General features: G+C 48.8%; 1 protein-coding gene across 3 annotated transcripts in view; it reads left to right on the top strand.

Moving 5' to 3' along the window:
• DENND2A (DENN domain containing 2A) overlaps nt 1–18,951 on the top strand; it is a 59,338-nt gene extending 40,387 nt beyond the window's left edge. For 2 of the 3 annotated variants that reach the window (XM_030452631.1, XM_030452622.1), the window contains exons 9-20: nt 79–266; nt 948–1,057; nt 1,268–1,337; nt 1,934–2,011; nt 2,489–2,629; nt 4,787–4,935; nt 13,226–13,403; nt 14,225–14,266; nt 15,499–15,616; nt 16,238–16,477; nt 17,561–17,647; nt 18,229–18,951. In XM_030452631.1, coding sequence (XP_030308491.1) covers nt 79–266; nt 948–1,057; nt 1,268–1,337; nt 1,934–2,011; nt 2,489–2,629; nt 4,787–4,935; nt 13,226–13,403; nt 14,225–14,266; nt 15,499–15,616; nt 16,238–16,477; nt 17,561–17,647; nt 18,229–18,260 — 1,433 coding nt within the window. In that variant the 3' untranslated portion in view covers nt 18,261–18,951. The remainder of the gene's footprint in view (nt 1–78; nt 267–947; nt 1,058–1,267; nt 1,338–1,933; nt 2,012–2,488; nt 2,630–4,786; nt 4,936–13,225; nt 13,404–14,224; nt 14,267–15,498; nt 15,617–16,237; nt 16,478–17,560; nt 17,648–18,228) is intronic. The other variant, XM_030452639.1, reaches the window with a different exon arrangement.
• The last annotated feature ends 6,728 nt before the right edge of the window (nt 18,952–25,679 follow it).

Here is a 25,679-nt window from a genome sequence, read left to right as displayed (position 1 = left end):
TGAGTCTCTGCAAAGCACTGTTGCTGCTCTGTGCAAAGAGCCAGGCAAAGCCACAGTCTCTGATCTTTTCCTTTGTAGCTCACAGCCAGCGCCTGGTGCATGTGAAATCCCGCCTGAAGCAGACCCCGCGGTACCAGACCTTGGAACGAGACTTGATCGAGTATCAAGAGAGGCAGCTGTTTGAGTACTTTGTCGTGGTGTCACTGCACAAGAAGCAGGCTGGGGCTGCCTACGTCCCTGAGGTTACACAGCAGTTCCCACTGAAGGTGTGGTGCCTGGCTGACGTGTCTGGGGCTGCGTGGTGCGCTTGCCACGGCTTCTTTCATGTTTGCTCATCATATCAGTAGTTTCTCTGCTGTGTCAGTGTTCAGGGAGACTGGAGATAGAGGGGCTGCAGTCACCCACTGAGAACTGTCATGGTATTCCTCACTATTGAAAGAGCAGCTGATTTAGATCTGTTGCTGCATTTAGCTATGACTTCTTTGTAGCTGTTCCCTTTGTCTCTCCTTTCAGAAAACTGACACTTGGGAAAAAAACACATGTTCTTAAAGCAACAGCACAGCTTTCACCAATAGTCCAGCTCAAAACGTGGAATTAGGACTGGGAGAAACACAGAGCCAGTGTGTTAGTGTGTTTGTAAATGGAATGTAACCAAAGGTCCCGTCAGACTTTGGTTCTCTCACCACTTGCTGGAAGATGTGTCCCAGATTAGAGGCACAACATAGCAGGGGCAGGTGTTGCAGATGCAGGGCTTGGTGGAATTGGGGGCACAGAGTTAATTTGAGATATCTAAAGAATAGGTGAGCCAGAATCAGAGAAATGTTAATATCTTCCAGGCAGAAGCTTAGCCTCTGTCATCACCTCTTCATTTGTCACAGGAAAAATATTTGAAGTCATTCCATCCCCGCATGACTAACTGGAAACATTCCTTCTCTCTGTTCTGCTAGCTTGAGCGCTCCTTCAAATTCATGCGTGAGGCAGAAGATCAGTTGAAAGCTATTCCCCAGTTTTGCTTCCCTGATGCAAAGGACTGGGCCCCCATCCATCAATTTGCCAGGTAAGTACTGTGCTTTGTGTCCTGATTCATGTGAAAGAGATTTATACATCAAGCTAATTAAATATGAAAGCTGTTACAGTAGATAATTGGGCGGAACTCTGAGGAGGGTGTATTGGAAATACAAAAATATTGTGGGTTTATTGGGTTTGTATGTCAGAGACTTTGATGTGGGTGATGGTTACCTTGTCACTCTGGTGTCTCTTTCTGCAGTGAAACGTTCTCATTTGTCCTGACGGGAGAAGATGGCAGCAGGCGATTTGGATACTGTAGGAGGCTGCTGGTAATTACCCCTTTTTTTCCTAGAGATTCAACCTCCTGTGACATTGGTGGTACTGGCACCCATTCTGGAAACCTCAAAGCTGCAGCTCTTCTCTTTCATTGTAGGAAAACAGCAGCAGCAGAGCTGCTCTGCTCTTCTCTTCTCAGTGCCCAAGTTGCTATCTGAGTACCATTCTCCACTCCAGGCATAGCTTTTTTACTTTTTCCTTACACCAGTGCTTCAACATTTATATCCTGTTGTTTCACCACTAAGCTGAAGATAGGTTTATCTCCCTTAGGTTCAGATAGCTACTAAGCAACAGTTGTCTAAACCTCTGCTGGTCCTGTAGGCTCAGAGTTGTCTCTATAGAGCAGTCTGCCCTGCCCTACCTGATTTAGGAAGGTTGGGATCATAGTGTGAATGTAGCCATTTCTCCCCACTGTTTCTAGCATACCAAGGTTTGAGCCAGACTTAAGGTATTGTCATCAGCAGCATTCTGTCAAAAGTGTGCTGGTTTCTGAGCTGCAGAACTAAGTGAGTGGTCACTGTCTCTGCAGTAGTTATAACTCACAACATTTTCTTGTTTCTTGTGTTTGTATTTTCATTTGTCTTGAAAGCCCAGTGGGAAAGGGAAGCGTCTCCCAGAAGTTTATTGCATTGTGAGTCGCCTTGGATGCTTCAACCTCTTCTCTAAGGTGAGGGGGAAGAGAGAGAGATTTTGTGCTGTAGGCCAAGTGGGACTGGAAAGTGAAGTCAGCATCACAAGAATGTGGGGATCAGGGAAGCTGATGACTGAAGAAGGAGCCTGAAATGGTTTTGGGAATGCAACTGCATGCTCATTCCAGAACCTAGCGAAAACATAATTAAAAGGAAGACAAGACTGTCAGCTATTGCCTTTTTCCTTCAGCAGAACTACCAGAACACAAGCACAGAGATATTAAAGGTGGAGTCCTGACTCCAAGGGTGGTAGGGAGTTTGCAAATGGTAAGATTTTCATTGACTTCACTGGAGCTGGGTTTCTCTTGCTGAATGAAGAGTCTTCGATTGCACCTTTGGCCTTGTTGTTTATGATTCAAGGCTCTGTGTAGATGCTGGGTTAAGGAGAGTATGTAGGTTCTGGCGCATCTTCCCCCTGATTTCCACATTTTTGTGTCTTCATGTTTCTATTTCAGATCTTGGATGAGGTAGAGAAGAGACGGGGCATTTCCCCTGCCTTGGTGCAGCCTCTCATGAGGAGTGTCATGGAGGCACCTTTCCCAGCTTTGGGCCGGACCATTACAGTCAAGAATTTCTTGCCAGGCTCAGGAACAGAGGTAAAGACACCACCCTAGAGAGAGGTAGACTTAGGCCAGCAAATGGTGCAGGACTGGTGATTGGGGGTTGGGACTGTGACATAGCACTGAGGATCTTCAGGGGCAGATTGCCAACTGTGTGGGGAAGCTAAGGAGGTAAAATGTGGGACTGGGGGGATGGCACAGAAACTTCAATGGCCCCAGAAGCAGAAGGGAAGTCATGTTAAAAATGGATGTAAGGACACAGCCATGCCAATATGGAAAAAAGAGACAGGACACTGGTCTTGAGGCCAAGCGGCACAGACTGGCAGGCCCTGTGCTTCACAACGCACAGCCTTGGGTCTTCTCAAGGCCTCCCATACTTAACTTTCTGAAGACAAGATTCATAACATGTCTTCCAGCATCCTTAATACAGAACCACTCTTTACATGTGAGACCGGGCACAGAGTTCTGGTAAAAAAATACCTGAAACCACACAAGGGTGACATTGCAGCCTTTTAGAATGGAATATTCACAGTGTGGAAGTGAGGGTGGGTGTTGCATCACAGTCTGGTGTGAGGACACAGGGAGGGTTTTAAGAGTGCACAGCTTTTGTGTGTAGCATTGAAGGATTGTGGGAGGGTAGAAGGAGCCAAAATGAACATAGTCTTGGCCAATCTTCTTGTTGGGCATGGTATGCCTTGAATGTGAAAGAGAAAAGTGAGCAAGTTGATGGAGATTTTGTCTACACATGATGGCATTCTCCTCAACCAAACTGGAAACAGTCCAGACTAAATTAAATTACTGCAGAGCATGTACATAGCTGGTTGAAAACCTGCACTTGAGGAGCAGAATCCCAGTAGTGTGCTGTCAGGCTGTGAGAGGGTTTTGACTGTTTTGGTTCAAAGATCCTTAATGTTCATGAATTATCTGGTTGATGGCATAAACCTCTCATTTACACAGTGGGTAGATGACAGCATTGGAATGGGTTGTAGGCACTTTGGAGAGTAAGGGATTAAAATTCAAAATGACCTTGGTGAATTGAAGGTTTGGTCTGAAATTCAATATGAACAGGAGCAAAATGCTGGGAAGAAGAAATGAGTAGTCTAATACAACACAGAAGTAACTGGGTGAACAGTAGTACTTCAGAGAGGGATCTGGTAGTATAATGGGCCATAAAGTGAGTAGAAGTAACAGTATTTAGACAAACACCTGCATTGTGGAAAAAAAATTTATAAATAAGGGATGAATAATAAATAAATGTGATTTTTCTGCTTCCCAGCATTGGTGGACATTTGCTAAAGAGTATTATTTTCCAAAAAATGCAAAAGCAGGAGAAACATCCAGAGAAGTAGTTCTGCTTACTAAGTGGTTTAGAAAATACAGGCTAAGCTTGAGAAAATTGTTTTCTGAATATAGAAAACAAAGGAAGACACATGAAGTTCCAGGGTGCACTGTAAGGACAAGAAGTTCTTACAGAGAGGAAGATGACCAGTTGTTCTGAGTGTATGCTGAGACTAAAACAACAAGTAGTTGAAGTTATTTGCTAGAGACATACTTCATCTACAGGCTTGGTGTTGGTAAGAGTAGTTTAGAACTAGAGTAGTTTTCTTGTGGGATTTATGAAATGTGTGGTGTTGAAGGCTTTCAAGAACAATTCAGATAAGTATCTGTCTTGAGGAGTACAAACTGCTAAGGTCCTGTGATAGGAATTATTTAAGTAGATAAGAACAAAGAAAAATGCCCACGGGCTGCTCTTTTCTGTAACTGATACAAAAAATTGCAGTCAGTAAGTTAGGCATCCAGATTCTTGCTGTAAAAAAAAATAATTGTGATTGTAAAAATAAGAATGCAAAGCTGAAAGGCTCTGAGCCAATGTTGCTGGCTGAATGCAAGAAAGCTTGGAAACCACTCCTAGCTGGACACTAGTTCTCCTCCTCATGAAGATCTCCCTGTCTTCAGTCCAGTGGGTAAAACCTGTGGCTGGTCTCATGCTGTGCCAATTGGAGTGGACTCTGGATCATCTTCAGCTTTGCCTGGAGGAAGGATCTGTGGGAAGCAGCACAAGGAAAGACTGTGTGAGGGCTTAGTGGTGTGCAACATTCACCAGCACAGTTGGTAATGCTTGTTAGGTGTCCCTGCTGGCAGCAGTGTGGGTGGATGGTGAGAGTTGACCTGTGGTCTTTTTCTCTCCAACAGCTCATTGAGCTGCGGCGGCCGCTCGACTCCAGGCTGGAGCATGTTGATTTTGAGTCCTTGTTCACATCCCTCAGCGTGAGGCACCTGAGCAGAGTCTTTGCCTCCCTGCTTCTGGAGAGGAGGGTGATCTTCATTGCAGACAAGCTCAGGTACCCTCTTGCATTTCCTTAAACAAGGTGCTGCCAAGGAAGGAAGGCTGGGAAGACTGCATTGGCTGTTCTCTCTGCTTTGTTCAGTTTTAATTCTGCTCTTTTCCAGCTTCTTTTCTGGTATGAGTAGAGCTGTGCTTCCCAGGCCATACACTGTAATTTTGCTTCGCAGCTTGCAAAAAGCATTCTGCATCTTGTCCTCAAGGAGACCCAAATTCCCTTTCCTCTACATGGTTTTAGAGCAGAGGCCTGGTTTTAAATAAATGAAATCTCCTTTTGCTCCGTGATGCTGCAGTGTTCCCCACTGAGCTGTGCTGGATTTTCCAAGGATCAAGCCTCAGGCAGAGATGACCATCCCTTCTGGGTTGTTACCTGATGCCACAAAATCTTCTTATATCATCAGCCTCTATTTTAATATTGGTTCTTAAAGATTTTTAATTGTGAGAGATGAAAGTAAAGGATACAGTGAGGGAGAATGAAACAGAAGACCCTTGTCTATTTTGAATCTGTTCAATTTATGGTTGCAGGGGGGGTATTTTTTTGCTTGCACCCCTAAATTATGAAAATGGGACCAGGTTTCTTTAAGATCTTGTGCAGCTGGTGGCTGGCAGCTCTCCAGCCCTTGAAGCACTTGAGGATTCAGGGAGGAGAGTTAGCCAAGGCTGGGGAAAGAAAAGCTGCCTGGATGAGTAATGACACTTTGGAGCTCTTGCTCGGGTTTCAGGAGTGCACAGTGCCCCTAAGCTGTCTGTTTTCACAACTTCCAGCCAGCAGGCTGCAGCTCTGTGACTGCAGCTCTGGGGCAAAGGATGGGGAGGCCCCTTCGACACAAAAGCAAAGGGAAGAATTCGTCCTGCAGGGATCTGGGGCTCCTTGCAGGCAAAGCTCTGGCAGTCTGATCGCAGGAATGGGCTGGAGAGAAGGAAGTTGCAGCACCCAGGCAGCACAGGATGCTTGGCAATTTTTGTCATGATTAAAAAAGGGAAGGTTTGCCTCTCTACAATCATAGATTTGTTACATGTATGGTGTATAAGTATGCAAGATACTTAAGCTACACATTTCATGCAGAGCATTTAGATTTGCATAGAAAATGAGAGATTTCATCCAAACACTGTATTTCTAGGTGACATATATGATTTATGTGATAATTTATGATGACAGACTGTGTTTTCAAAGGTTTTGCTCTTCCTCTGTAGGACAAATTTTACATTTTGAGAAAATCTGTTAAGGACACAAATGACACTGTAATTTCTACGTGAGGGTTGGGTGGTTAAAATAAATGTTAGGGAACTGGTTTGTTGGTTGTTTTTTTTTAAAAGGTGTCACTTCAGATAAATCTTTATTTACCAGATCTTTCCATATCACGTCTTTCCATCACTGTGTTTTCTGAGCATGGTGTGTGTTACAGAGTATCTCTAATTAAAAACACTTGCATGGATTTTGGTGGGTTTTTTTCCCCCCTGTATCTTTTGTCAGTGTATCCAGGGTCCTTAGGAGTGAGTCCAGCTGCCAAGGCCTGTATAAGAGAATGGAAGAGAGCTGTGGAATCATAGTATCTAGAATCTCTAAATAGAATAATAGAATTTTGGGGGGGGGAAAAGATCTTTCAGATCAGCAAGTCCAGAAACAACTTGCTTGTGTGAAAATAAGAACTCACGTTTTAAAGACCCGGGGTCTGTTAGGCTCAGATTCAAATATTTACCGTAGATTTGCCAGCTCTCTACAAGAGTTTTAGTATCTAATCTTTCTGAGAAGACTTTGCTCTCAGCAGTTTCAGGGGAGTCTTTCTTTTCCTGTAACAAAATACAAAGTTGCCCTGCCTCTCATTTTTGTGGAGAAAAAACTTGAAAATTGCCCCAAGGGGGACAGAAAACAAAGAAAATAACCCTCAAAACTAAGTAAAACTATTCTATTTTAATCCAGTCTAGTGATGTGAGTGCACTGGGTTGGTGAAACTTTTATAAGGTAAACAATATCATCTAATTGTTGGTGGAAAGTTGATGATGTGGATACAAGATCTTCTGTCCAAATTAAACTTTCCCTGGGACCAAGAATATGTTGAACTAAATTAATATTAAGTAGTATTTACTTCAGGAGTGAAAATGCCAATTTCAGAGGAAAGAAGAGAAATACTTCTTGGCAACAGCTTAAGAAAAGAAAAAAAAAGCAAATGATAAAAGCAGCTGTTGGAAACTGCTCAGAGGTTAGGAATGCTAGAAATAATCCAGCTGAGATGGATTAATGGGGAGAGTGCAGGTGACATGGTGAAAGATGCATAATAAATTACATATATCCTTCCTCTTTGCAGTTCTTCATGTGGGCACTATCAATAACTGTCTGTATGTGTGTGCAAAGGTGTTTCTGGGTGTGAGTGACAGAGAAAATGATATATGCAATTTATTTAAATTTTTTGTTGCTATAAAATCTGTCTGTGGGAAAAGAAAGCTGAAAGGTCACTTGCCAAATACTATGTGAACTGTGAAATGTTTTCAAGCTGAGCCAAAAAATGCATCTAACAAGTGTACAGCAAGTGAAATACTTCGTCTTTTCCATCTTTAGAATGAACATGGAGTGTTTTCTAAAGACTTGTCAATCCAGAGCTTGGCAGCGGAAAAGGAAAGAATTTGGTTTGTTAGATTTTGGGTGGATTTTTTTCTCTATCTGTTGCTATGGAAACTGGTGTACACATTGCCTCGCAACCCAGGAAAATTACTTTTTTTTAAAAGCCATCTTGATCTGTGCAGTCTTCTCTATCTTTTTTTTTACTCCTTCACTGCAAGATTTAGCCCTGGGGCAGTGGAGGCCATGGCACAGATTATGCATTGCAACAGCAGAGCTGCTTTTGTGATGCTGCCTGGCACACAGTTCAAGGCACTGAAGACCAATGTTTTAGGTCTCCTCCAGATAGAAGTGTCCTGATTTCACAAGGTGCCCAGAGCTGGGCAGCTTTTACTGGCCTGAGGGGCCATGTTTTAGAGTCAGAGGACTTTTAAAATCAGGAAAACTTAACATGGGCTTAAAATCAAGGCACCCTTTTTCCAGATCTCCTTAAAAATCTGTTGTGGATCTGACCAACTTGAGCAATTGCCTCTGTCCCTGCCAGAAACCGCAGCTGTGTCAACAGCACAGAGTAGGCATTGTTATCAAAGGCAGATCTGAAAGAATTAGAGCAGACACTTGAAATGTGGTCATCCTCAGAAAAGGTAATTAATCATCAAAAAGAAGCCTTTTCCATGTGCAACAAAAATAGTCTGATCTTGCACTGCAGATCCCAGCCTCCCAGATTTCTCCATTTTGTATTGTTGTTAGGGGGGAGAAGAAGAAGCCTAAGGATGAAGTTTGTGTGTCAGATAATAATGTTGTTTCTTCAGAGCACTGTAACACTTGCTTCTTCGCCTGCAACCCCACCAATCTGCCACGGTGGTGGGAGGTGGGAGTTGCAGCAATGCTGCGTGAAGTCACAGGGCAAAATTTGGAAGCTCCTGTGTCTGTTTTGTTGTAAAGCAGATCTGTGATCCATCATAAGTAAATCCAGATGTAACCCAGTGTCAGAAATCCAAAGGTGTTTGTAAAAGCAGTCCTACTGTAACAGAGCTGATATAAAAGAAAAGCAAAAAAACCATCATGGTATCAAACAACAAGAGGCATTGGTTTAAAACTTGTAGTTGGGGAGATTTAGATTAGATATTAGGAGGAAATTCTTTTCTATGAGAGTGGTGAGACACTGGCACAGGTTGCCCACTCCCTAGGAGTTTTCAAGGCCAGGCTGGATGGGTATTTGAGCAACCTGGTCTAGTGGGAGATGTTCCTGCCCATGGCAGAGGGCTTGGAACTAGACGATGCTTAAGGTCCCTTCCAGCCCAAACCACTCTATGATGCTAAGTTGCCAAATGCCAGCATATTTTCAGCAGTTTGGTTTATGCATAAAGGATTTCCTGGCAATAAACTCCAAAAGGCTGGTTGGTTCAATAGTGTTTTTCAGAAATCATGAAGTATCCTAAACCCAAAGAGGGATTCAGCTTGATGAACTTTGTAGTGTAGGTGCTTGCCTTTGGAGCAGAAAGCTGGAAACCCTGTAGTTCAGTTTGGAGTCTGGGAGTGAAGCAACCAATCTGAGCAGCCAGTATCCTTCCATGGAAGCTGTTGCAAGTTTGTAAGGTGTCTTTTTAGAGCAAGCCAAGGTAGTTTTGGAACAAGTTTTGCCAGGAAGGGAATGGTTTCTACATATTTGCAGACTCTGTATGCAGGTTCTGTGTTGGCAACCTGTTCAAGGTGACTACCACAAAGCAGCAGCTGTGTGGCAGTGATAGGTTTTTGCATAGAATGCTGTGTGGTGGGAAGACCTGCTATTGAGGCAAACAAATGTCATAAATTGCTGCAGTATCATTACTCTGGCCAAGGGAGTGCTCAGCCAGAGAGATCTGTGTGTCAGCCTGTATCCAAATCAGCCCTTCAAGGAAGGATCTGACATGGTTCTTTGTGTACATCAATTTTTTGTATACTTTTTATCTTCTTACTGGCCACATCTTGGTCTCTCCTGCAAGCTCCTGTGCAAGTAACATAAAAGGTGCAGCTCAGCCGTGCTCCCTGGAGGAAGCTGAATGAACCCATTAGAATGTGCTTGGGATCTTGAAAGTGTACGTTTAAGACCTGCAGTATTTTAAGGATTAGCTGTTGAAACCAAAAGCTTTAGAAAGAGGTATCTGTTGCATTTGAACAACTGGCACTGAACTTCCGTGGCCTGAGGATGGTGCATGGCACTCCCCAGAGCACACTGCAGTCGCACTGGGTAGATCTCTTCATTCCTAGTGGCATCTGGAGTGCTCCAAGCAAAACACAACACCCTGGATCAGTGTTATTCCAGTGGCAGCAGTCATCATCATGGTTATGGCACGTGTGTCCTGGGATATTAGGATTTCAGCAGGAACACTGGCTCTAGCTACCCCAAAGGCATTGGCTGCCTCTTTGGCATAAGAACTCTCAAAGGACTGACTGATGCTGAAATAATTAGTGCTTTGAGAGAGCATTAAACTGTTCTGGTTGTGTTGTGCACAGCAACTGTGATTGATTCTCTACACATCTCACAGAGGTGTGCCCAGAACTTCAGTATCTGTATCCACCTTCTGAGCAGAGGTGTACCTGCTGTATTACAGCTGAGGTGTAGTTTGGGCCCTTCCACCATTGCTGCTGGCTGAAGAGCACATGGTCACACAGGTGGTGTAAAACAAATTTATCATACTGGATTATTTTGCAAGGCTCAGCAGCCACGGTGTGAATCAGCAGTCCCTTTAGTGTTTGTTGCAGTGCTGCATTCAAGAGAAGGAAGGAGCTTAGGCTTCAGTCATTCCAAAGGGCCAAGGTTCTGCTGCAGCTCCCTGACATTATCTGCAGAGCAAGTCTGACTGAATCACATGCAGAAGAGACACCTCAGTGTTACCTCCTCTGTGTCCATCTCCAGAATGGTGTGCCTTCAGAGGAGGCTCACAGACCTCAACCCTATCAGTATTGTTCCCTGAAAATGTCTTCCACAGTGTGAAATACTTCAGAGATCACTAGGATTTATCCTGGAGATGATGAGGCACTCACAGATGGGAAGGCGGAATAGGAAGCTTTCTTACTTCCCACTGCATGGTGCATAAAATTTCCGACTTAAACAGCTCTGTCTGTGACTTCCTCTAACTGGACCTGAGCCATCTTTCCTCCCACTTAATCTCTCACGTACCATGTGTGCTCACTGGGACTTGAGAGCAGGCTTGAGGGAAGAACAAGCCACCATAAATACAGCAGGAGACAGCATGTTGTAATATCTCACTATGCCATAAATAACTGTGTACTTCAGCTGCTCACTGCTCCTCTGTGGAGCTACCTGGAATCATGGAGATCCTTTCCCTCAGTTTTCAAGTGCTGTCTATAAAGGCAGTTCCCACCTTTCGGCAGGAAAGGTGGATGTGCCTTCAAGGTGCAGGGTTTCTCACAAAGGTGAAACTTCCACCTTCAGTCTCTCTTCAAAGAAGAGGAAGTCCATTGATGGTGGTTTTGAGAGCACTGCCATGGTGCTGTGCACAGGTGATGAAAGGAGTTCTTTCAGCTTTCACCATGATGATGATGTTGTTGTTACTGGGGCTATTATCAATCAGAAACTGAGGAGTAGAAAATATGCTCTGTGTTAATGGAGAGGAAGAGAAGCCCCTGCTTTTGCACATACTAACATAGTGTGAAATGTATGGAGCTGCCAGTAACACCACCTCGAAGGAGACAGTTTTTAAAGGATCTTTTTAACTTAGAGTGCACTTCTGAGATGGCACATTTATTTTTGTTGTAGTTTCTTTCAAGACTGGCTTGTATGATGGATACAGGAAAAATTCTCTACTTTGATACTTTTTCTGCATGTGTGTTGGGAGGTTTTTTTGGTGAATTTTCTGGTTTCATACTAGCTCTGTGCTTTCTTTCTGTTTTCATTTTGTTTCTCTCAGGTTCATTCTCTACCTTGCATGTGTGATAGACACTGCAAGACATGGGTTTGCTTTTGAGGGCAGGCACAGCAACAGAGGAGCAGCCAGCAGGAGTGAATGTGGAGAAGGGAGTAGAATACTCTTAAGACCCTGCTGTTTACTGCTGTCAAGGTTTACTGCTGTTCCATACCTGTTACAGCCCTAGGTAGACGTCTCAGGTTAAACAGATTCTAGCGTCTCTCATGGGCTTTATTTGTCTTCAAAAAGCATCATGTGTTTAAAAATGTTTTCTGCCTGATTTCTTCATGTGGTCACACTGATGTCCCAAGCATCCATAATTGTGTTCTGCTAAACACAACTCACCTGGTAGTAACTGTAGCCCAGTCACCACACACTGCTCAGCATGTGTCAGCCTTGCAACACAGGGATTCCAATCCTCCACTCTTAGCTGGAGCCAGGGGTGGGGAGGGGAAAGAAAGCAGGCTTCGCTTTTCAGAGCAAGCTTGAGTCAAAGCTCTTCCTTCACAAGTCAGCAATAAGCTGCCAGATCCGGATTGCTGAGTGTAAATTCCCCCATGGAGTTTAACAGGAGCCAGCTGGGCACCTTTCCTCTGTGACGTGACTTCTCTGGCCACACCAGCCTCCTACCCCTCCTCCTGCCTTTCAAGACCTGGATGCTAGTAAAACAAAATGATGTTATATACAAGGTTTATAGTGGTAAGCCTTCCCCCTCCCCTGAGGCATTACAAATGCTTCCAGACCCAGAACTGATAAGTAACTGGTGCCCTGCAGCAAGTTCTGCTGTGTCAAACTGCAGCCCCTGCCCAGCTCCTGACAGCTGATGGGGATTTCTGGATGGGACCCTCTTTGAAATTGTCAGCAAAGACACTTGCAGCAGAGTTGCTGATGGCATCTGAGAGGGGTAGAAGGAAGGCTGTGATCCTGTGAGCTGTGGGCAGCATCCCAGAGTGGCTGGCTGTGTGCTCCCTTCCAGAGATTTCACCCTCCCATGATTCTAAGTGACCTGGCAGGCTCCACAGGCTGCTTGGTGCCTGAATAGACTCTGGATGGAGAGTGCAGCCTTTCTCCTTCCACCATGTTCTGACATGGCTGATAGGAGTTACCAGTATGAGTGAGACCAATGGAAAAGCCCACCGCTGGCACATGATTGCTCCTGCTAATGGTTGCCCAAAGGCAAAGCATTGCTGCAGAAGTAGCAAGGCAAGGGGCAAGGCTGGGCCATGGCTGGAACAATCTGCAGAAATGCCTGGAGACCTTGTGGCTTCAGGTTGTCAAGGGGTCCAGGCAGGTCACCCAGCTGCACCGACAAGGCCAAGACTATGACCAGCAGGTCAGTGGCCCAACATACAGCCCAGCTGAGGGCTGCTGTAGTATTGGAGCCATGTTCTGCACCCCACTGGTGTGTATTGTCTGTGCTGGTCAGTGTAGCTTCTCTGCATTCAGAGCTGTGGCTTTCCCATGGGAAGAGCCACAGAGGTATGTTGTGAGAGAATGAACTCATTTATCTAACACGAGACAGTGGCATAGAAAGCCTTATGTCTCTGCTATATTTCCCATCAGGGCCCTGAAGCAGCAGGTCCTAGAATCAGTAGGACCCATTTCTTGTCACATGCACGTGGGTCAGGATTGTTTCTTGCAAACTGGGCTCCTGTCTCCAGTCATTGCTCCCGTACCTGAAAAATGGGGTCAGAAGTTTGAGAAAGCCCCTAATAATTTTGGAGCTCAGCTGGGGAATGACTGGAAGAGCCCTGATTTCCAAGAAGCACTGCTTATCTCCTGACTGACCACATTGCTCTTGGTTGCGTTTCCTCTTCCAGCACTCTCTCCAAGTGTTGCCATGCCACAGTGGCCCTCCTGTACCCCTTCACCTGGCAGCACACCTACATCCCCGTGTTGCCACCTTCCATGATTGACATCGTGTGCTCACCCACCCCCTTCCTCATCGGCCTGCTCTCCAGCTCCCTGCCACGCCTGAAGGAGCTCCCTGTGGAGGAGGTGAGCCCTGCACCCACACCGTGGCTCTGCTCTCTGTTGCTTCTACTGGGCCAAGTTGTCTTCTGTCACAGAAGGGCTGTTCCTGGGAGCCTGCCTTGGCAGCTCGTGGCATGGAGGAGCTGAGGTCTCATCCTCTGTCTCCTGCAAGTGTGGGGTGAGGGAGGAGGTGGACATCCCCTGGGGAGGCAGAAGGCTGCCCTCTCCCTTGTCTGCAGCTTGGGAAGGCAGGGGGGCTGGGAACTCCCACCCTGGGGCTGCTGAGGGTAGGAGATGATGTTGAAGTTTCAGCATAGTGCTGTCTTGGGACTAAGCACAAAGTCTGCCAGACTTGAAGTATGATTGCTACCAATTGGCTGGGAGAGCTCTCCCTCTAATTAACAGAGGTGTGTAATGAAGGGAATAAATAATTAAGAACCAGATTCATGGTGCACAAGGTTGAACACACAAGGCTGGATGCAGTCAGAGAGGCATTTCTCTCCCTGCCCACCCAGGGAACAGCAGTGCAGTGCACAAGCAGAAAAGATGTAGCTGTGACCCTGATGTGTTTGTGGGGAGTGGTGAACTGGACTTGGAGCTCATCCTGCTGCTGTCCAAGCTGTTCTGTGGTTTGTGGCAGTATCATTAGAAAGCCACAACAAGGCTCCACTCTTAGCTCATGTTGGGTGCCTGCTCCAGCTGCAGTGGCTGGTGGGTGGGAGGAGCAGGGGCAGGGCCAAAGTATTTCCTCCAGAGCAGTTACAGATTAAGATAAACAGATTAGGATAAACTCTGATGAGGGAAATAATGACTTCTCCTTTTTATTCATCCCCTCTCATTCCTAGGTCCTCGTCGTTGACCTTGTAAATAACCGGTTTCTGAGGCAGGTGAGCAGAGCAATTTCATATCCTTCATCTTCTCTCACCTTCTTCCACCACACCTTGTCTCCATCCGAGTTTGCTGACCTGCAGGGCTGGCTGGTTTACTGCCCACACAAACTGAAGCAGGATTTGTGGTTGGCAGTTCCAGTGGTTGCTGTGTACATGTGTACATAATACGACAGTCCCAAACCACAGCTGTTGAGGACTGAATCATTGTGCATTCTCTCTCTCCTCCTCTCTTCTTTTTTAAGAAGGAGAAGTGGTGGCACTTGAGTAGTGCAGGTGCCTCTGAATGGCAGTCTGTAAGGCTTACTGTCTGCTGGGGAGCAGCATGGGCTGTCCCAGCCTGTGTCTGTCAAGCCATGTTCTGTCTCATACCTGGCCCTGAGTGAGGAAGAGGCCTGAGTGATTTCTTCAAATCCCTTCCTGTCCAAGGAGCTTGTGATTCCTCGCTCCTGGCACTGGAGATGCGTGATAAGTAGGAAGCCAGTACACAGGAGCCTGTGTATTGCTCTGCAGATGAGATCGTCTGCTGATTTTTACTTCCCTTTTTTGTGGAGAAGAAAAGTGGGATAAATGAAGGGAAAAGGATGGATGTGCAAACCTGCATTAGTCTCACCCACGCCTCAGGTCCCACGGGTAGGACAGGATGAGTGCACCTCCTTCTGCAGGGAGTTGCGTGTGGGTGAGGGGGAAACACTTTACCTTGCCACCTCTCTTTCAGAGATCAAAGCTAAATCAGGCAGTCTCAGCCAGGGCTGGTGGGAGCTGGCACAGAGTCACCAGCAGCTCCTCAGTCTGCAGGAACTCTCTACGCCTCCGTAGCAGTACTGGTGGGGAGCAGGGGGTGTTGTGCTCAGCAGGCTGTACGCCAGCATTGTTCAGCTCAGTCCCTTTTGTGGGGGTGGGAGGGCTGGCAGGCAGACTGTGAGGCCCTGGGTGAGCACCTCCCAGTAGCCTCTGGGGTAGGACACTTGAAACTGTTGCAAAACAGGAGAATATTTGGGACAAGACACAGGCTTTTCTGTTTCCTCTAGTGCTTCTTTGATAGTCCCTGCAATGGGAGGGAGGTGCTGGGGATGTGCCAAATGTATTACTTGAGAGTGCTCCCTCTCCTCGTGGTTAATTTTCAGTGCTCCCCCTTCCCTGCTGGGGATGGGATAGGAGCTGGTGAGGAGAAGGGCAAGGGCTGGCTATGTCCCAGCCCCAGGTGCTGAGGAGGTGGCTCTGTTTTGCAGATGGAAGATGAGGACTCCATCCTGCCCCGCAAGCTGCAGGCTGCCCTAGAGCACATCTTGGAGCAGAGGAATGAACTGGCGAGCGACAAGGAGGAGGGCCCTGTCAATGGCAAGCAGGGTAAAACACAGTGCCTTTCAGCTTGAAACTACATCTCTTTTTCTCCTGTTGCTTCTTTGGGGAGAGCTAGGCTTGTATTGAATTTAACACCACAGAAATTCGAGGTAGGTGAGGATTTCAGTTGAAGCTGTGTTAAGTATTCCATTGCACCAGGCACAATTCTCTTTGTGTGAAGAGAAACAGTGCTTATCTCTACCTGGCTCTGTCCTTCTCTTAAAGCTCCAGGGAGCACCTGTACTCCTTTGGGAGCAGGGGATCCCACAGTCCCCTTTCTGCTGCTGTTTGAGTGATACAGGCTCCTCTGAGGGACAGTCCACCTGGAGAGCTGTAGTCTGGGAGGTGGCCATGTGGTTCACAGGAACCTGGGCGGAGACAACTCTCTGCAGGGCAGTAGGGGAATCTCCTCATTGCAGGGAAGGCAAGGCAAAGCTTGGTGGCCTACAAAATAGTAGCAGCCCAGTCCTGTTCCATGGCAAGCACTTCCTAGGATGCTGTCTGTCTGAAGCAGACTTGTCTGCTCAGGCTAGATCCCTGCTCAGCCAGGGAGTTTGTGCCCAGGGCCTTTCCTGCTATGTCCTTCCAGCACTCTCCTCACCGCTGCCTCTTTCTTTTTTCCCTTAGAGACCAACCCTTTGAACGAGGTGGTGTCCGAGGCCTTTGTCCGTTTCTTTGTGGAGATTGTGGGTCACTACTCCCTCTTCCTGACCCCCACGGAGCGAGAGGAGCGGGCCCTGCAGCGCGAAGCTTTCCGCAAGTCCGTCTCCTCCAAGAGCCTCCGACGCTTCCTGGAGGTCTTCATGGAGACACAGATGTTTGGGGGCTTTATTCAGGAGCGGGAGCTGCGGAAGCAGGGGGTCAGAGGTGAGGGGCTCTGCAGTCAGAAAACTCCCCCATGGCTCCCGTGAAAGCTGGGAGATGCTCAGCAACCACCAGCTCCATCCACAGCACCATGGCTGGAGGCAGCAGTGTCTGTGCAGGGACATTGGGAGGAAGGTGGGAGGGAAGCAGCAGCACAACTGATGGTTTGTTCAGACACCCCTGTGCAGCCTTCAAGAAGTCACCCAGGGATTTTTTTGTCTCTCCTTATCTTCCCAGAGGGGTGCATTGCCTCACAGGGGCGTGGTGAGACGTAGTGTTTGCACAGTGCATGGGTACTGGATGCTGGAGAACAGGGGCTTGTGTGTGTGATCTGGTAGGTTCTTGCTGGGGTTACAGGCAACCTTCACTGCTGCACTAAGGGACATAATCAGTGTCCTCCATGTGTGTGCCTCTTTGTTCCATGGTGAATTCTCATCAGGACTGTCACTGAAGGTGTATGCTTCTGGAACAATATTTATTCTTGTAGCCCCTCATGTCCCCTTTGCATATCTAGGGGAAGAACTGACTGGATTGGTTGTGCCTATTTTGGCTAGTAGAAAATATGGAAGCATTTCCTTCCCAGAGCTGCTTCTTTTGTTTCACTGTAGTTAACCCTCAGTCCTGAGGGCTCTACTGGTGCTGAAGTTTCCTATCTACGCTGCTGCTTAGTGCTGGCTTAGCAGTTTCCTCCCCAGCACTAATGAGCAGTGGACACTTGAATAGGTGGCTGTGTAAAAGAGGTTTTGCAGGGTGGTAAATCCTGTGTGACCATTCCCCAGATAGTCTCACTTTCTGGACTTAGTTAATAGCAAAGGGACAGAGGTTTTGTCTCTCCCCATGTGAGATTCAAAAGCTGAGCCAGCTGTGCAGGGGTCGGGGGGGGGAGGTTTTAGTAGGGTGGCCCTCCAAACATGGACCAAAGCTCCTGTCCCAGATCCAGGCTCACCTGGTGGCCGAGGTAGGCTGAGTTGTTCCCTCTCGTGTGCAACAATCTTGGTAAGCCAGGCAGCTGTGCTTTCAGGGGGGTGTTCTTGCCTTATTTATAGGGAAGCAAAAGAGAAATTGATTACTTCCTTCTTTCTGCAGGTCTCTTTGAGGTACGGGCTCAGGAGTACCTGGAAACACTTCCCAGTGGGGAGCAGAGTGGAGTCAATAGGTTCCTGAAAGGCCTAGGTAAGGAACCAGAAAAATCTTTGGCTTCTCAGGAGGCTTGGGCTTCTTGTTGCCTTCAGATTTGGCAGCAAAGAAGCTGCTGAAGTACATCAGGACTTGGCTAGTAGCTGCTTGTGCCTTCTTGCATAGCAGTGCTCTGAACATTGAGTGGTCAGTGCCTAGCCATGTATCCCTGCTCTAGCATGCTATTGGCTCTCTTCCTGGTCTGCCACTTGTCTGGAGGCTGGTGGGGAACCAGTGTTCAGGCCATGGGCTAGGTCTGTGTCTTCTAAAGGATACAGGCAAGTCTGAGAAGGCAGTGAAGCAACCAGAGACACAGAGGTGGTGGATGCAGTTCCTGATAGGGAATCCCATGGGACTGAGCTGGCAAAGCTCAGGCATGGAGGAGGGGAGGAGCAGAGAGAAATGGAAGGAAATAGGTTTGCCCTTAGGGATCAGCTGTAGGAATCACCCAGGAGTTAATCCATTTTCTGCTGTAAATGGGGCTAGACAAGAGCTCCAGATGGATGTTAGTCCTTGTTACTGAAACTTAAAGAAAAGCCTTGGTTGCTAAGTCCATTTTCCTTTCTCTGTCTCTTCAGGTAGCAAAATGAAATTCCTCCACAAAAAGTGAAAGTGAAGCACATCTTCCTTCCCTAGAAGAGAATGGATTTACCATTTAACAACAATAAATCAGACTATTTGCAACCATTCCCGTTCAGCCTGCTCCCAGGAGCCAGCAGCCATGGGTGAGCTGACCATGGCTGGGGGACACTTACACTTGTGGTGCCACAAGAAGATTCCATGGCTGCTGGGCTGCTGGGCTGGGTTTCTGGATATCTACAGTACCATGCACTGGACCAAGCACTCTCTGAACTCTGCACTAGCACATTGCAGGCATCCCAGCGGATTGGATCTCTTAGCTAGTCATTTATTTGTTTTGTTGTATTTTTCTATTTATATTGAGGTTAGAACAATTATTAACCGATGACTCTTGCCCGGCCTCCTGGCTCCAGCTGGTGCTGCAGGAGACCAAAGTGGGAATCCCATGGGACTGAGCTGGCAAAGCTCGGGCATGGAGGAGGGGAGGAGCAGAGAGAAATGGAAGGAAATAGGTCTCTGCAAAGCAAGGATGCTGAGGGCTGCAAGGATGATGTGGACTGACCAGGAGGAGCTTCCAAGCAAGGGAGAAGGGTGAGGGGGAACCACTAAACCTACTGAGGACTTGATGGGCCAGCCAGCTCCCCGAGTGGCTGTGCCAGGGGGTCCTGGCACAAGGAGAGGCCTTTCACTATGCAGTGTAATTAAAAGCGATTGGTGTAAAAAGCATGCAAACCCTTGGTGTTTGGGAGAAGGGGACAAGATGTGTCTGCCCATTTAATGCCCACTGTGAGCCAGAGAGGGTATTTAGCAGCTGAACCCTCAGTTTGGCCAAGCCCTTGGCTTCCCTGTGAGCCTTACAGCCTGAGTGGCCTCGTTTCCTCACCTGGTTGCTTACAGGGCAAGCCCATAGTGGAGCTCACCTGCAAGGTGTCACCTGGGAGATCTGCTTCCAGAAGATCACATGGGCTTTCCTCTCTCATCTGGGACAGTGCTGCAGAGGAGCACAGTAGGAAGCAGGCAGACAGAGTATGCCTGCTGCTCTGAGCTGCTGAGCTCCTGCTTGGGTAGCAGGTAGGACCTCCTGCTTGCCTCTCTTCTGTTTGTTTAGGTGGGGAGGTGTCAGGGGAGGCACACGGAGTTTTAGGAGGGGGTAAGGGCTACTTGTCCTTCTGTTGCTTGAATGGGCAGAGTTGAGAGCAGCTGGAGCATCCTTGAGTCTCCTCTGCTCCTTGGAGAGGAAGCCAAAGGTACGTCTTCTATGGGCTGTAGGAAAATCTCTTCCCTAGCTCCTGGGGGTTGTGGGGTGAGAGCTGCCTGTGGGTACCTCTGCTGTGGGTAGCTGTTACCCTGGGCTGCCTGGTTTTGAATATGGGCTGGGAGCTCCTGTGGGCAGTGGGCTTTCCTGGGAGAGAGGACCTTGTTGGCCAGCAGTGGGATGCAGAGGAGCTCACCTCCACTTGCTCACAGAGGGAGCTGTGGGTCCAGTGCTGCTCTGTGTATCGTACTGGAGTTTGTGTTTCCAGTTTCCTACAGTGGCATCCTCTTCCTTTGCCATGGTTAAGGAGAGAAGAAGTGGTTGTGATGGGTGTTGGCAGGGAGCTGGGTGGGTGGAGGGCTGAGTGCTTGGAGGGACAGAGCTTTGCTGGCTCCCTGTATGATGGGGCTGCTGGTGTTTGTGGTGTGTGAAACTATCTGGGAAGCAGATAAGCTGGGCAAATAGCTCCAGCTGGCCTTGATGAAGTAGGGCGTTGGCTCAGACAACCTCCCAGTGGTGCCTTCCCACCTGAACCTTTCTCTGGTTCTGTGTTCAGCACCATAAATACAGGGCAGCCCCAGTGCCGTGCCAGGCAGGGGGCAGGGAGGCAGCACCCACAGCTCTGTGCTCCTCAGCTGGTGTGCAGGGACAGTGGAAGCAGCAATAGAGAGGGCAGCAGCATTTATCCCCCTTCTCCCCAGACTCAGGATCCTGCAGGGGTGACCAGGTGGAAGGTGAGGGGGCTGCCCCTCACATGTGCTCAGAGAAATTGGCACCAATTAAAGCTTAGTCTGGCACAGGAGGTGGTGGAGGGCCTGCAAAAAGAAACTGCAGTGGAGTTGAAAGTGAATCAAACACTGTGTTTTGGCTCTCTTTTAAAGGCATTTTTCCTTTTTAATGGTAGCAAAATGAGGTTTTGCAAAGTTGGGATCCACCCACACACACAAAGGTGGCCAGGATGCTTGTAAAGCTTTCTGGGATCCTAAATGAAGCTGATTTTGTGACTCAGCTCAGGCCTCCAGACACAGGTGTCCTACAGGTGTCCTCCACTGCCAAGCCTGTGCCTGGGGGTCTTCCTTCCCCTTCTCAGGTGAGGTTTTCACACTTTGCTTTCCTTGGCGAGAGCTGCAATAAGGAGCTGGGATGATTTCCTAGGATCCATGATGCTCACAGACTCCTTAGCTCAGCTTGAGTTTGTGTGAGGATGCCAAGATACAGGGAGTTTTTTTGCAGTATCCTAATAGCTCACATGAGAAAAGGGCTGTGAAATAACCCCAGTTGTCTCATCTGGGGACTCTGCCAGCGTGGGGCTCTTTGGCCACTCTGCTTTTCTTGGGCACCTCTTAGGAAAGTGGGAATCAAGCCTACATAGTGTGCAAAATCCACAAAGGGTGCTAAAAGGAATGAGAAGTGCAGTGAAAGAAACATTTACAGCTGTTCCCTTAAGGATTAAAAATGAAACTGGGACAGAGCATTGTTCTCCAGCTGCAGGACAGCCTCTCCAGCTTGATATCAAACTGTGTTACCCGGGGATGAGCAGGATCCTGCGTCTCTCAGGGACCTGGAAGCTCTGGAGGAACACACCTGTGAAGAAAAGCCATAGGACTGGCTGTGCCACCCAGCATGGTCCATGTGCACTTCCATGGAGACTGTCAAACAGATGGCCAGAGAAGATTATGGGCAGAGCACATGTGCTGGATGTGCTCTATATGCTGCGTATATACCCAAAGCATTATATTTTCCATGTCCCACAACCTGGGGTTTCCTGCGCCAGACAAAGAGCTATAGCTTTGGTTAAGTTCTCTTCCGTGACCACATGTGCATGGGTGAGGGGAGAGGCCAGTCTGCAGGCGCTATGGATTTACCCAGGGCAAAGGACAACCAGGATACTTGCTCTTGTGAGGTTAAATGTTGAAAGATGTAATCTCTGCTCACTGCCAGTCCTTGGTTAATTAAGCATCTCTCATGTGCTGACATGAGCAGCTCTGCAGTGCCCGTGCTGCCTGGGAGAGATGCATTTGGCTGACTCACAAAGCCACTGGCTAAACCCCAAGGCCCCAGACCTCTCCTGGGCTTCCCCACAAGCCCTGCAGGAGCTCAGGGTGCTGGGAAAATCCCTGCTCTGACAGAAGCAGCAGTGTCCCATTCACAGCTGCTCGTTCATCGGTGATGGTGGCTGCTGGTGGCAGGAGGGACAGGCAGCCCTGTGCAGACAAGATCTGTCTTGCACGGGGTAGGTGTGACCTGGGTTTGGAGGGGTGTAGCTGAAGGGCTGTGCTTGCAGGTGGCGGGGGGGTGGTTCCCCTTTTTTGGGGGGGTTTGAAGCCTACCTCTCTGCCTGGAGACACCTTTCAGGTTGCAGGTGCCAGCGGGCAGCTTGCAGGTGTAGAGCCCCAGGCAGCCACCACAGTCGGAGGGCTTCTGGCAGGGTCTGGACTGGATGCTGTGGCAGGAGTGCTGCAGAGGAAGGGACAGAAGTGGCCACAGTGTCCTGCCTTGCCCAACACCTGGCCTGGGACCCCCTCCCAGACACAGCTCTGTCATCACCCTTCATCACCCTCTGTTCAATGCTGCTGAGAGCCCCCAGCCCTGAGGAGACCTCAAAGAGGTACCTTCTGTGTAGGCATCTGTCATAAAAGCAGAAGATTTCCTTTTGGGGTTTACGTGCCCTGCAGCCTGTTAGTTGTTTTGGGGTGACATGAACTGCTCAGCCCCAGGACTGCACTAGCCAGGGGCTGTCAGCTCCAGCATGGTTACCCTGACAGCAGTGAGATGAGCTGAAAAGAGCCTCTTCATCTCCCTGAGATAGGAAGATGAGAGCTCTCATTAGAGAGCAAAGCCTAGTTGCAGAAGGTTAGGTGGTATAATGGGATGTGCATTTGCTGCTGAATATTTGGTTTCCATTTAAAACACTAAAATAACACAGTGAAACCTGCAGTCTTCCTGCTCTCCAGGCTGTAGAGCAGCAGCAGCACAGAAGGAGCTGCAGAAGTCAGGGCCCGAGTGCATTTTCCAGGTCAGCTCATTACTGTTCTTGGCAGACAGTGCAGGAAGTGGCAGTCCCCTGTGGTCAAAGGGCTGGCACCTGTGCAGCACAGGTACCCCCAGCCCCCCTCCTGGCCGTGGTGTTTTGGGACACACACCCAGACCTGTGTTCACTTCCCGACCTGCTCACCAGGGGCACGTGCAGCTATGGGCTCTGCTTTACACCTCAGCAGGTACCCCAGGGGGTCTTAGGGTTGTCACTGCCCATCTCCCTCACCTGCACCACAAGCTGAGCAGTGCTGTGAGGCCGTGCTGTGGGCAGCACTTTCACCCTCAGCTCTTGGGGAATGTTTGCAGGGCCATGGCACACTCTGCACCTCCTGCTACTGCCCTCGATCCTGCCTGATTTTTTTTTTTTTTTTTTTTTTTTAATGTCCCCGTAGTGGCCCAAGGGCTGTCAGGTGGTGAGGTTGGCTCTGCATAGGGGTGCTGGGGCTCAGGTGTGCATGGGGGAACTGGTTTTAAAGCTGGAGAGCTGGCTGAGCTGCATGGGCAGGTACATGTGAGGGCAGATGGTGGCAGCCTGCACGGGGGTGTAGCCAAATGACTGCAAGCATTTGCATGGTTAAACTGCTGGGAACTCAGGGCATGGGGCTGTTCCAGGAGGATGCTCTCCTTCCCCTGCATAGCAGTGAGTTATGGGGCTGTCCTGCTTGGTTTCCATGTCTCCATGCTGCACAGACCTGTCAGAGCCCCTGCTGGCTCCCTGTTACAAGTGCTGAGCCAGTGACATCCCACCCACGCCAGAGGAACCCATGGAGCTGCCAAGCTTAGGGAAAGACCCATTTCTTTGACCCCATCCTCTTTCCTAGGCACCCTTAACCCCATTATGCATGGCCCCTCCATGCCCTGCAGACAGGTCAGCAGAAGGGGCTCATCGAGCTGCCCAGCCCCAGGGTCAGGAGCAAGGGGCTGACACTTCCCCACACCCCCTATCTCCCTGCAAGCCCTGGGTTCAAACCCTGATCTTCGGGGCAGAGGAGGATGGACTGTACTTACCGTGTCCCCGTTGAACTTCCCGTGGCCCTTCAGGTGATGGCTCAGCCCCAGGATCCTGCTGCGGGATGGTTGCTGTGGGATCCTCCAGGGCTTGCTGGGGGGCTCCTGCTTGCCACTGCCCAGCAGGGCCTTAGCCATGGCCTCGCTTGGGGGTCTAGAGCTGGGGGGAACCTCTCCCATCACCCCCCAGGGACCAGCTGGGGGGTGGCTCCCCTCCAAGCCTTTCCTAGGCAGGCTGTCCCCTCCATCTCCAGCTCCTGGATGCCTCTTTGGGGTGGCTGCCCAGATCCCCAGTGCCTCAGATGGTGCCAGGACTGAGCTGAGCAGGACCAGGAGAAGCACAGCAAGCATCTCCAAATGGACCTTCATCTTCTGAGCCTGGCTTTGCTCAGAGTCTTCCTGCCCAAACAATAATGTTCAGAGAGAGGTAGAAGCAGAGTTTGGAAGCTGCCTCTTTCCCCTCCTGCTGGATCCAGTCAAAGCAATTTATATAGTGCAGGGACCTACCCTGGGGGCACAACCCTGTTCCCCCACCCCTAACATGTCCCACCTCCCTCTTTGTGAGCAAACCCAGCTGCTTGTGTGGGTCCCTGTCCCCCTCCCTCATGCTCCAAACACCCTGCACCCTCCCACCACAGCTCCCCTGTCCCCAGTCCGTGAGGGGTATGAGGGGGTGTGTGTGCCTGTGTGCAGTGTCTCCCACTTCTGAGCAGAGTCCTTTAGCTAAACCACACTTGTGAGCAAGGTCCTATTAAAGGTGGGGGAGAGCTGTTTTTAAATATTGGTGTGTGGCACGTGGAGAGGGGATGTATAAGAACAAAGTTAGTCCCCTGAGTACCTGAAAATGCAGCTGTTCTATTTTCATTTTGGTTGCCTATAGAGGTAGCACTGATGTTGATACAACTTTGTCAGCTCTCCAGCCTGCTCCTTGTGCCTTCTCGGATCTTCACCCAGTTTTTAGTCAAATCTGATGAAAAGGCAGCAGGCTCAGAGGTAGGGAGTAACTAGGAGCTTGTGGAAAGTGGTCTGGGTAGAGGAAAGGCACCCAGTTAGTGCTTCTATATCCACTGCAGTGGGAGTTCATTTACTAAACAGCAGAGCCCACTCAGGAGAGTTGTGTTAGAGCTGCCCTGACCAAGCATTGGTTGGCTCTTGTGCCATGTCAGACACCAGTGATCTCCTCAGGCAAGGTCCTCAGCAATGTCTTGAGAAGGAGGCTGAGGCTGTACTCCAGGCTTACAGGCAACAGGCTATAAAATCAGCCAGCACCAAAACCCAACTCAACTGGAAATTAGTTTTAATGAGCTTCAGTATTCACCAAAGTGTTTATGCCTGCAGTGACATCCTATGCACACTGCATGCTGCAAAGGAGGAGGTGACTTTTTCACTTTAATTCCATGGGAGGTGTGTCCATGTTTAGCATCTCTCATGGTTGGAGAAGGGATAGCACCCTCCGCCATGTCACAACCTCCCCATCATCAGCCTCTTGGCCAAGATGCTGCAGTCACAGTCCCTAGCACTAGGACCATCCCTTTACCCTCAGCCCCACTTACTAGCAGGGAAGGTCACACTTTGAGTCTTTTCTACTGAGCCACCTCAGCCACCAAAGGGCAACATTTGCACATGCACGGGGCTGGGGGAGAGAAGCTTTTCATTCAGAATTGTTGTGTCCCCACAGAGTACAGACTGACAATGCTGGTTTGGTCAAAGCATTTGGGTAGGACAGGCAGCAGGCACAGCACCTCAAGCCTCCATCACCTCTGCCAGCCTCAAGGCCAGATTTCCAGTGTGAAAAGTGTCTGTGTCCTGCCTGCTGCTCTACATCCTCCTGGTAGAAGGAAGGACTCTGGAGGGTGGTAGTGAGCTGCCAACCCACACCCTGAATGTGAGCAAAAGGAAGGCAGGACACCATGCAGAGAGCTGAATCCCACACATCTGCTGCTATCATTTGCTGTGTGGGCAGCAGGGGTGCCCTAGGGAACAGGCACTGTCAGGCATGGCTGCTGTGATGACAAACTTGGACACAGCAGCTGCTGTAAAGCTGTAAGAGAGAGGCTGTTTCATACTGTACTTGAAGCCCATGCTGGAGCCTCTCTGTCCTGTGCTTCCCCAGACATAATTTTGGCATTTTTAAGTGCATGCTGGGTGTGG

Source organism: Calypte anna, chromosome 1, assembly GCF_003957555.1.
Source record: "Calypte anna isolate BGI_N300 chromosome 1, bCalAnn1_v1.p, whole genome shotgun sequence".
Lineage (NCBI taxonomy): Eukaryota > Metazoa > Chordata > Aves > Apodiformes > Trochilidae > Calypte > Calypte anna.
This window is presented reverse-complemented; position numbering and strand designations above follow the sequence as displayed.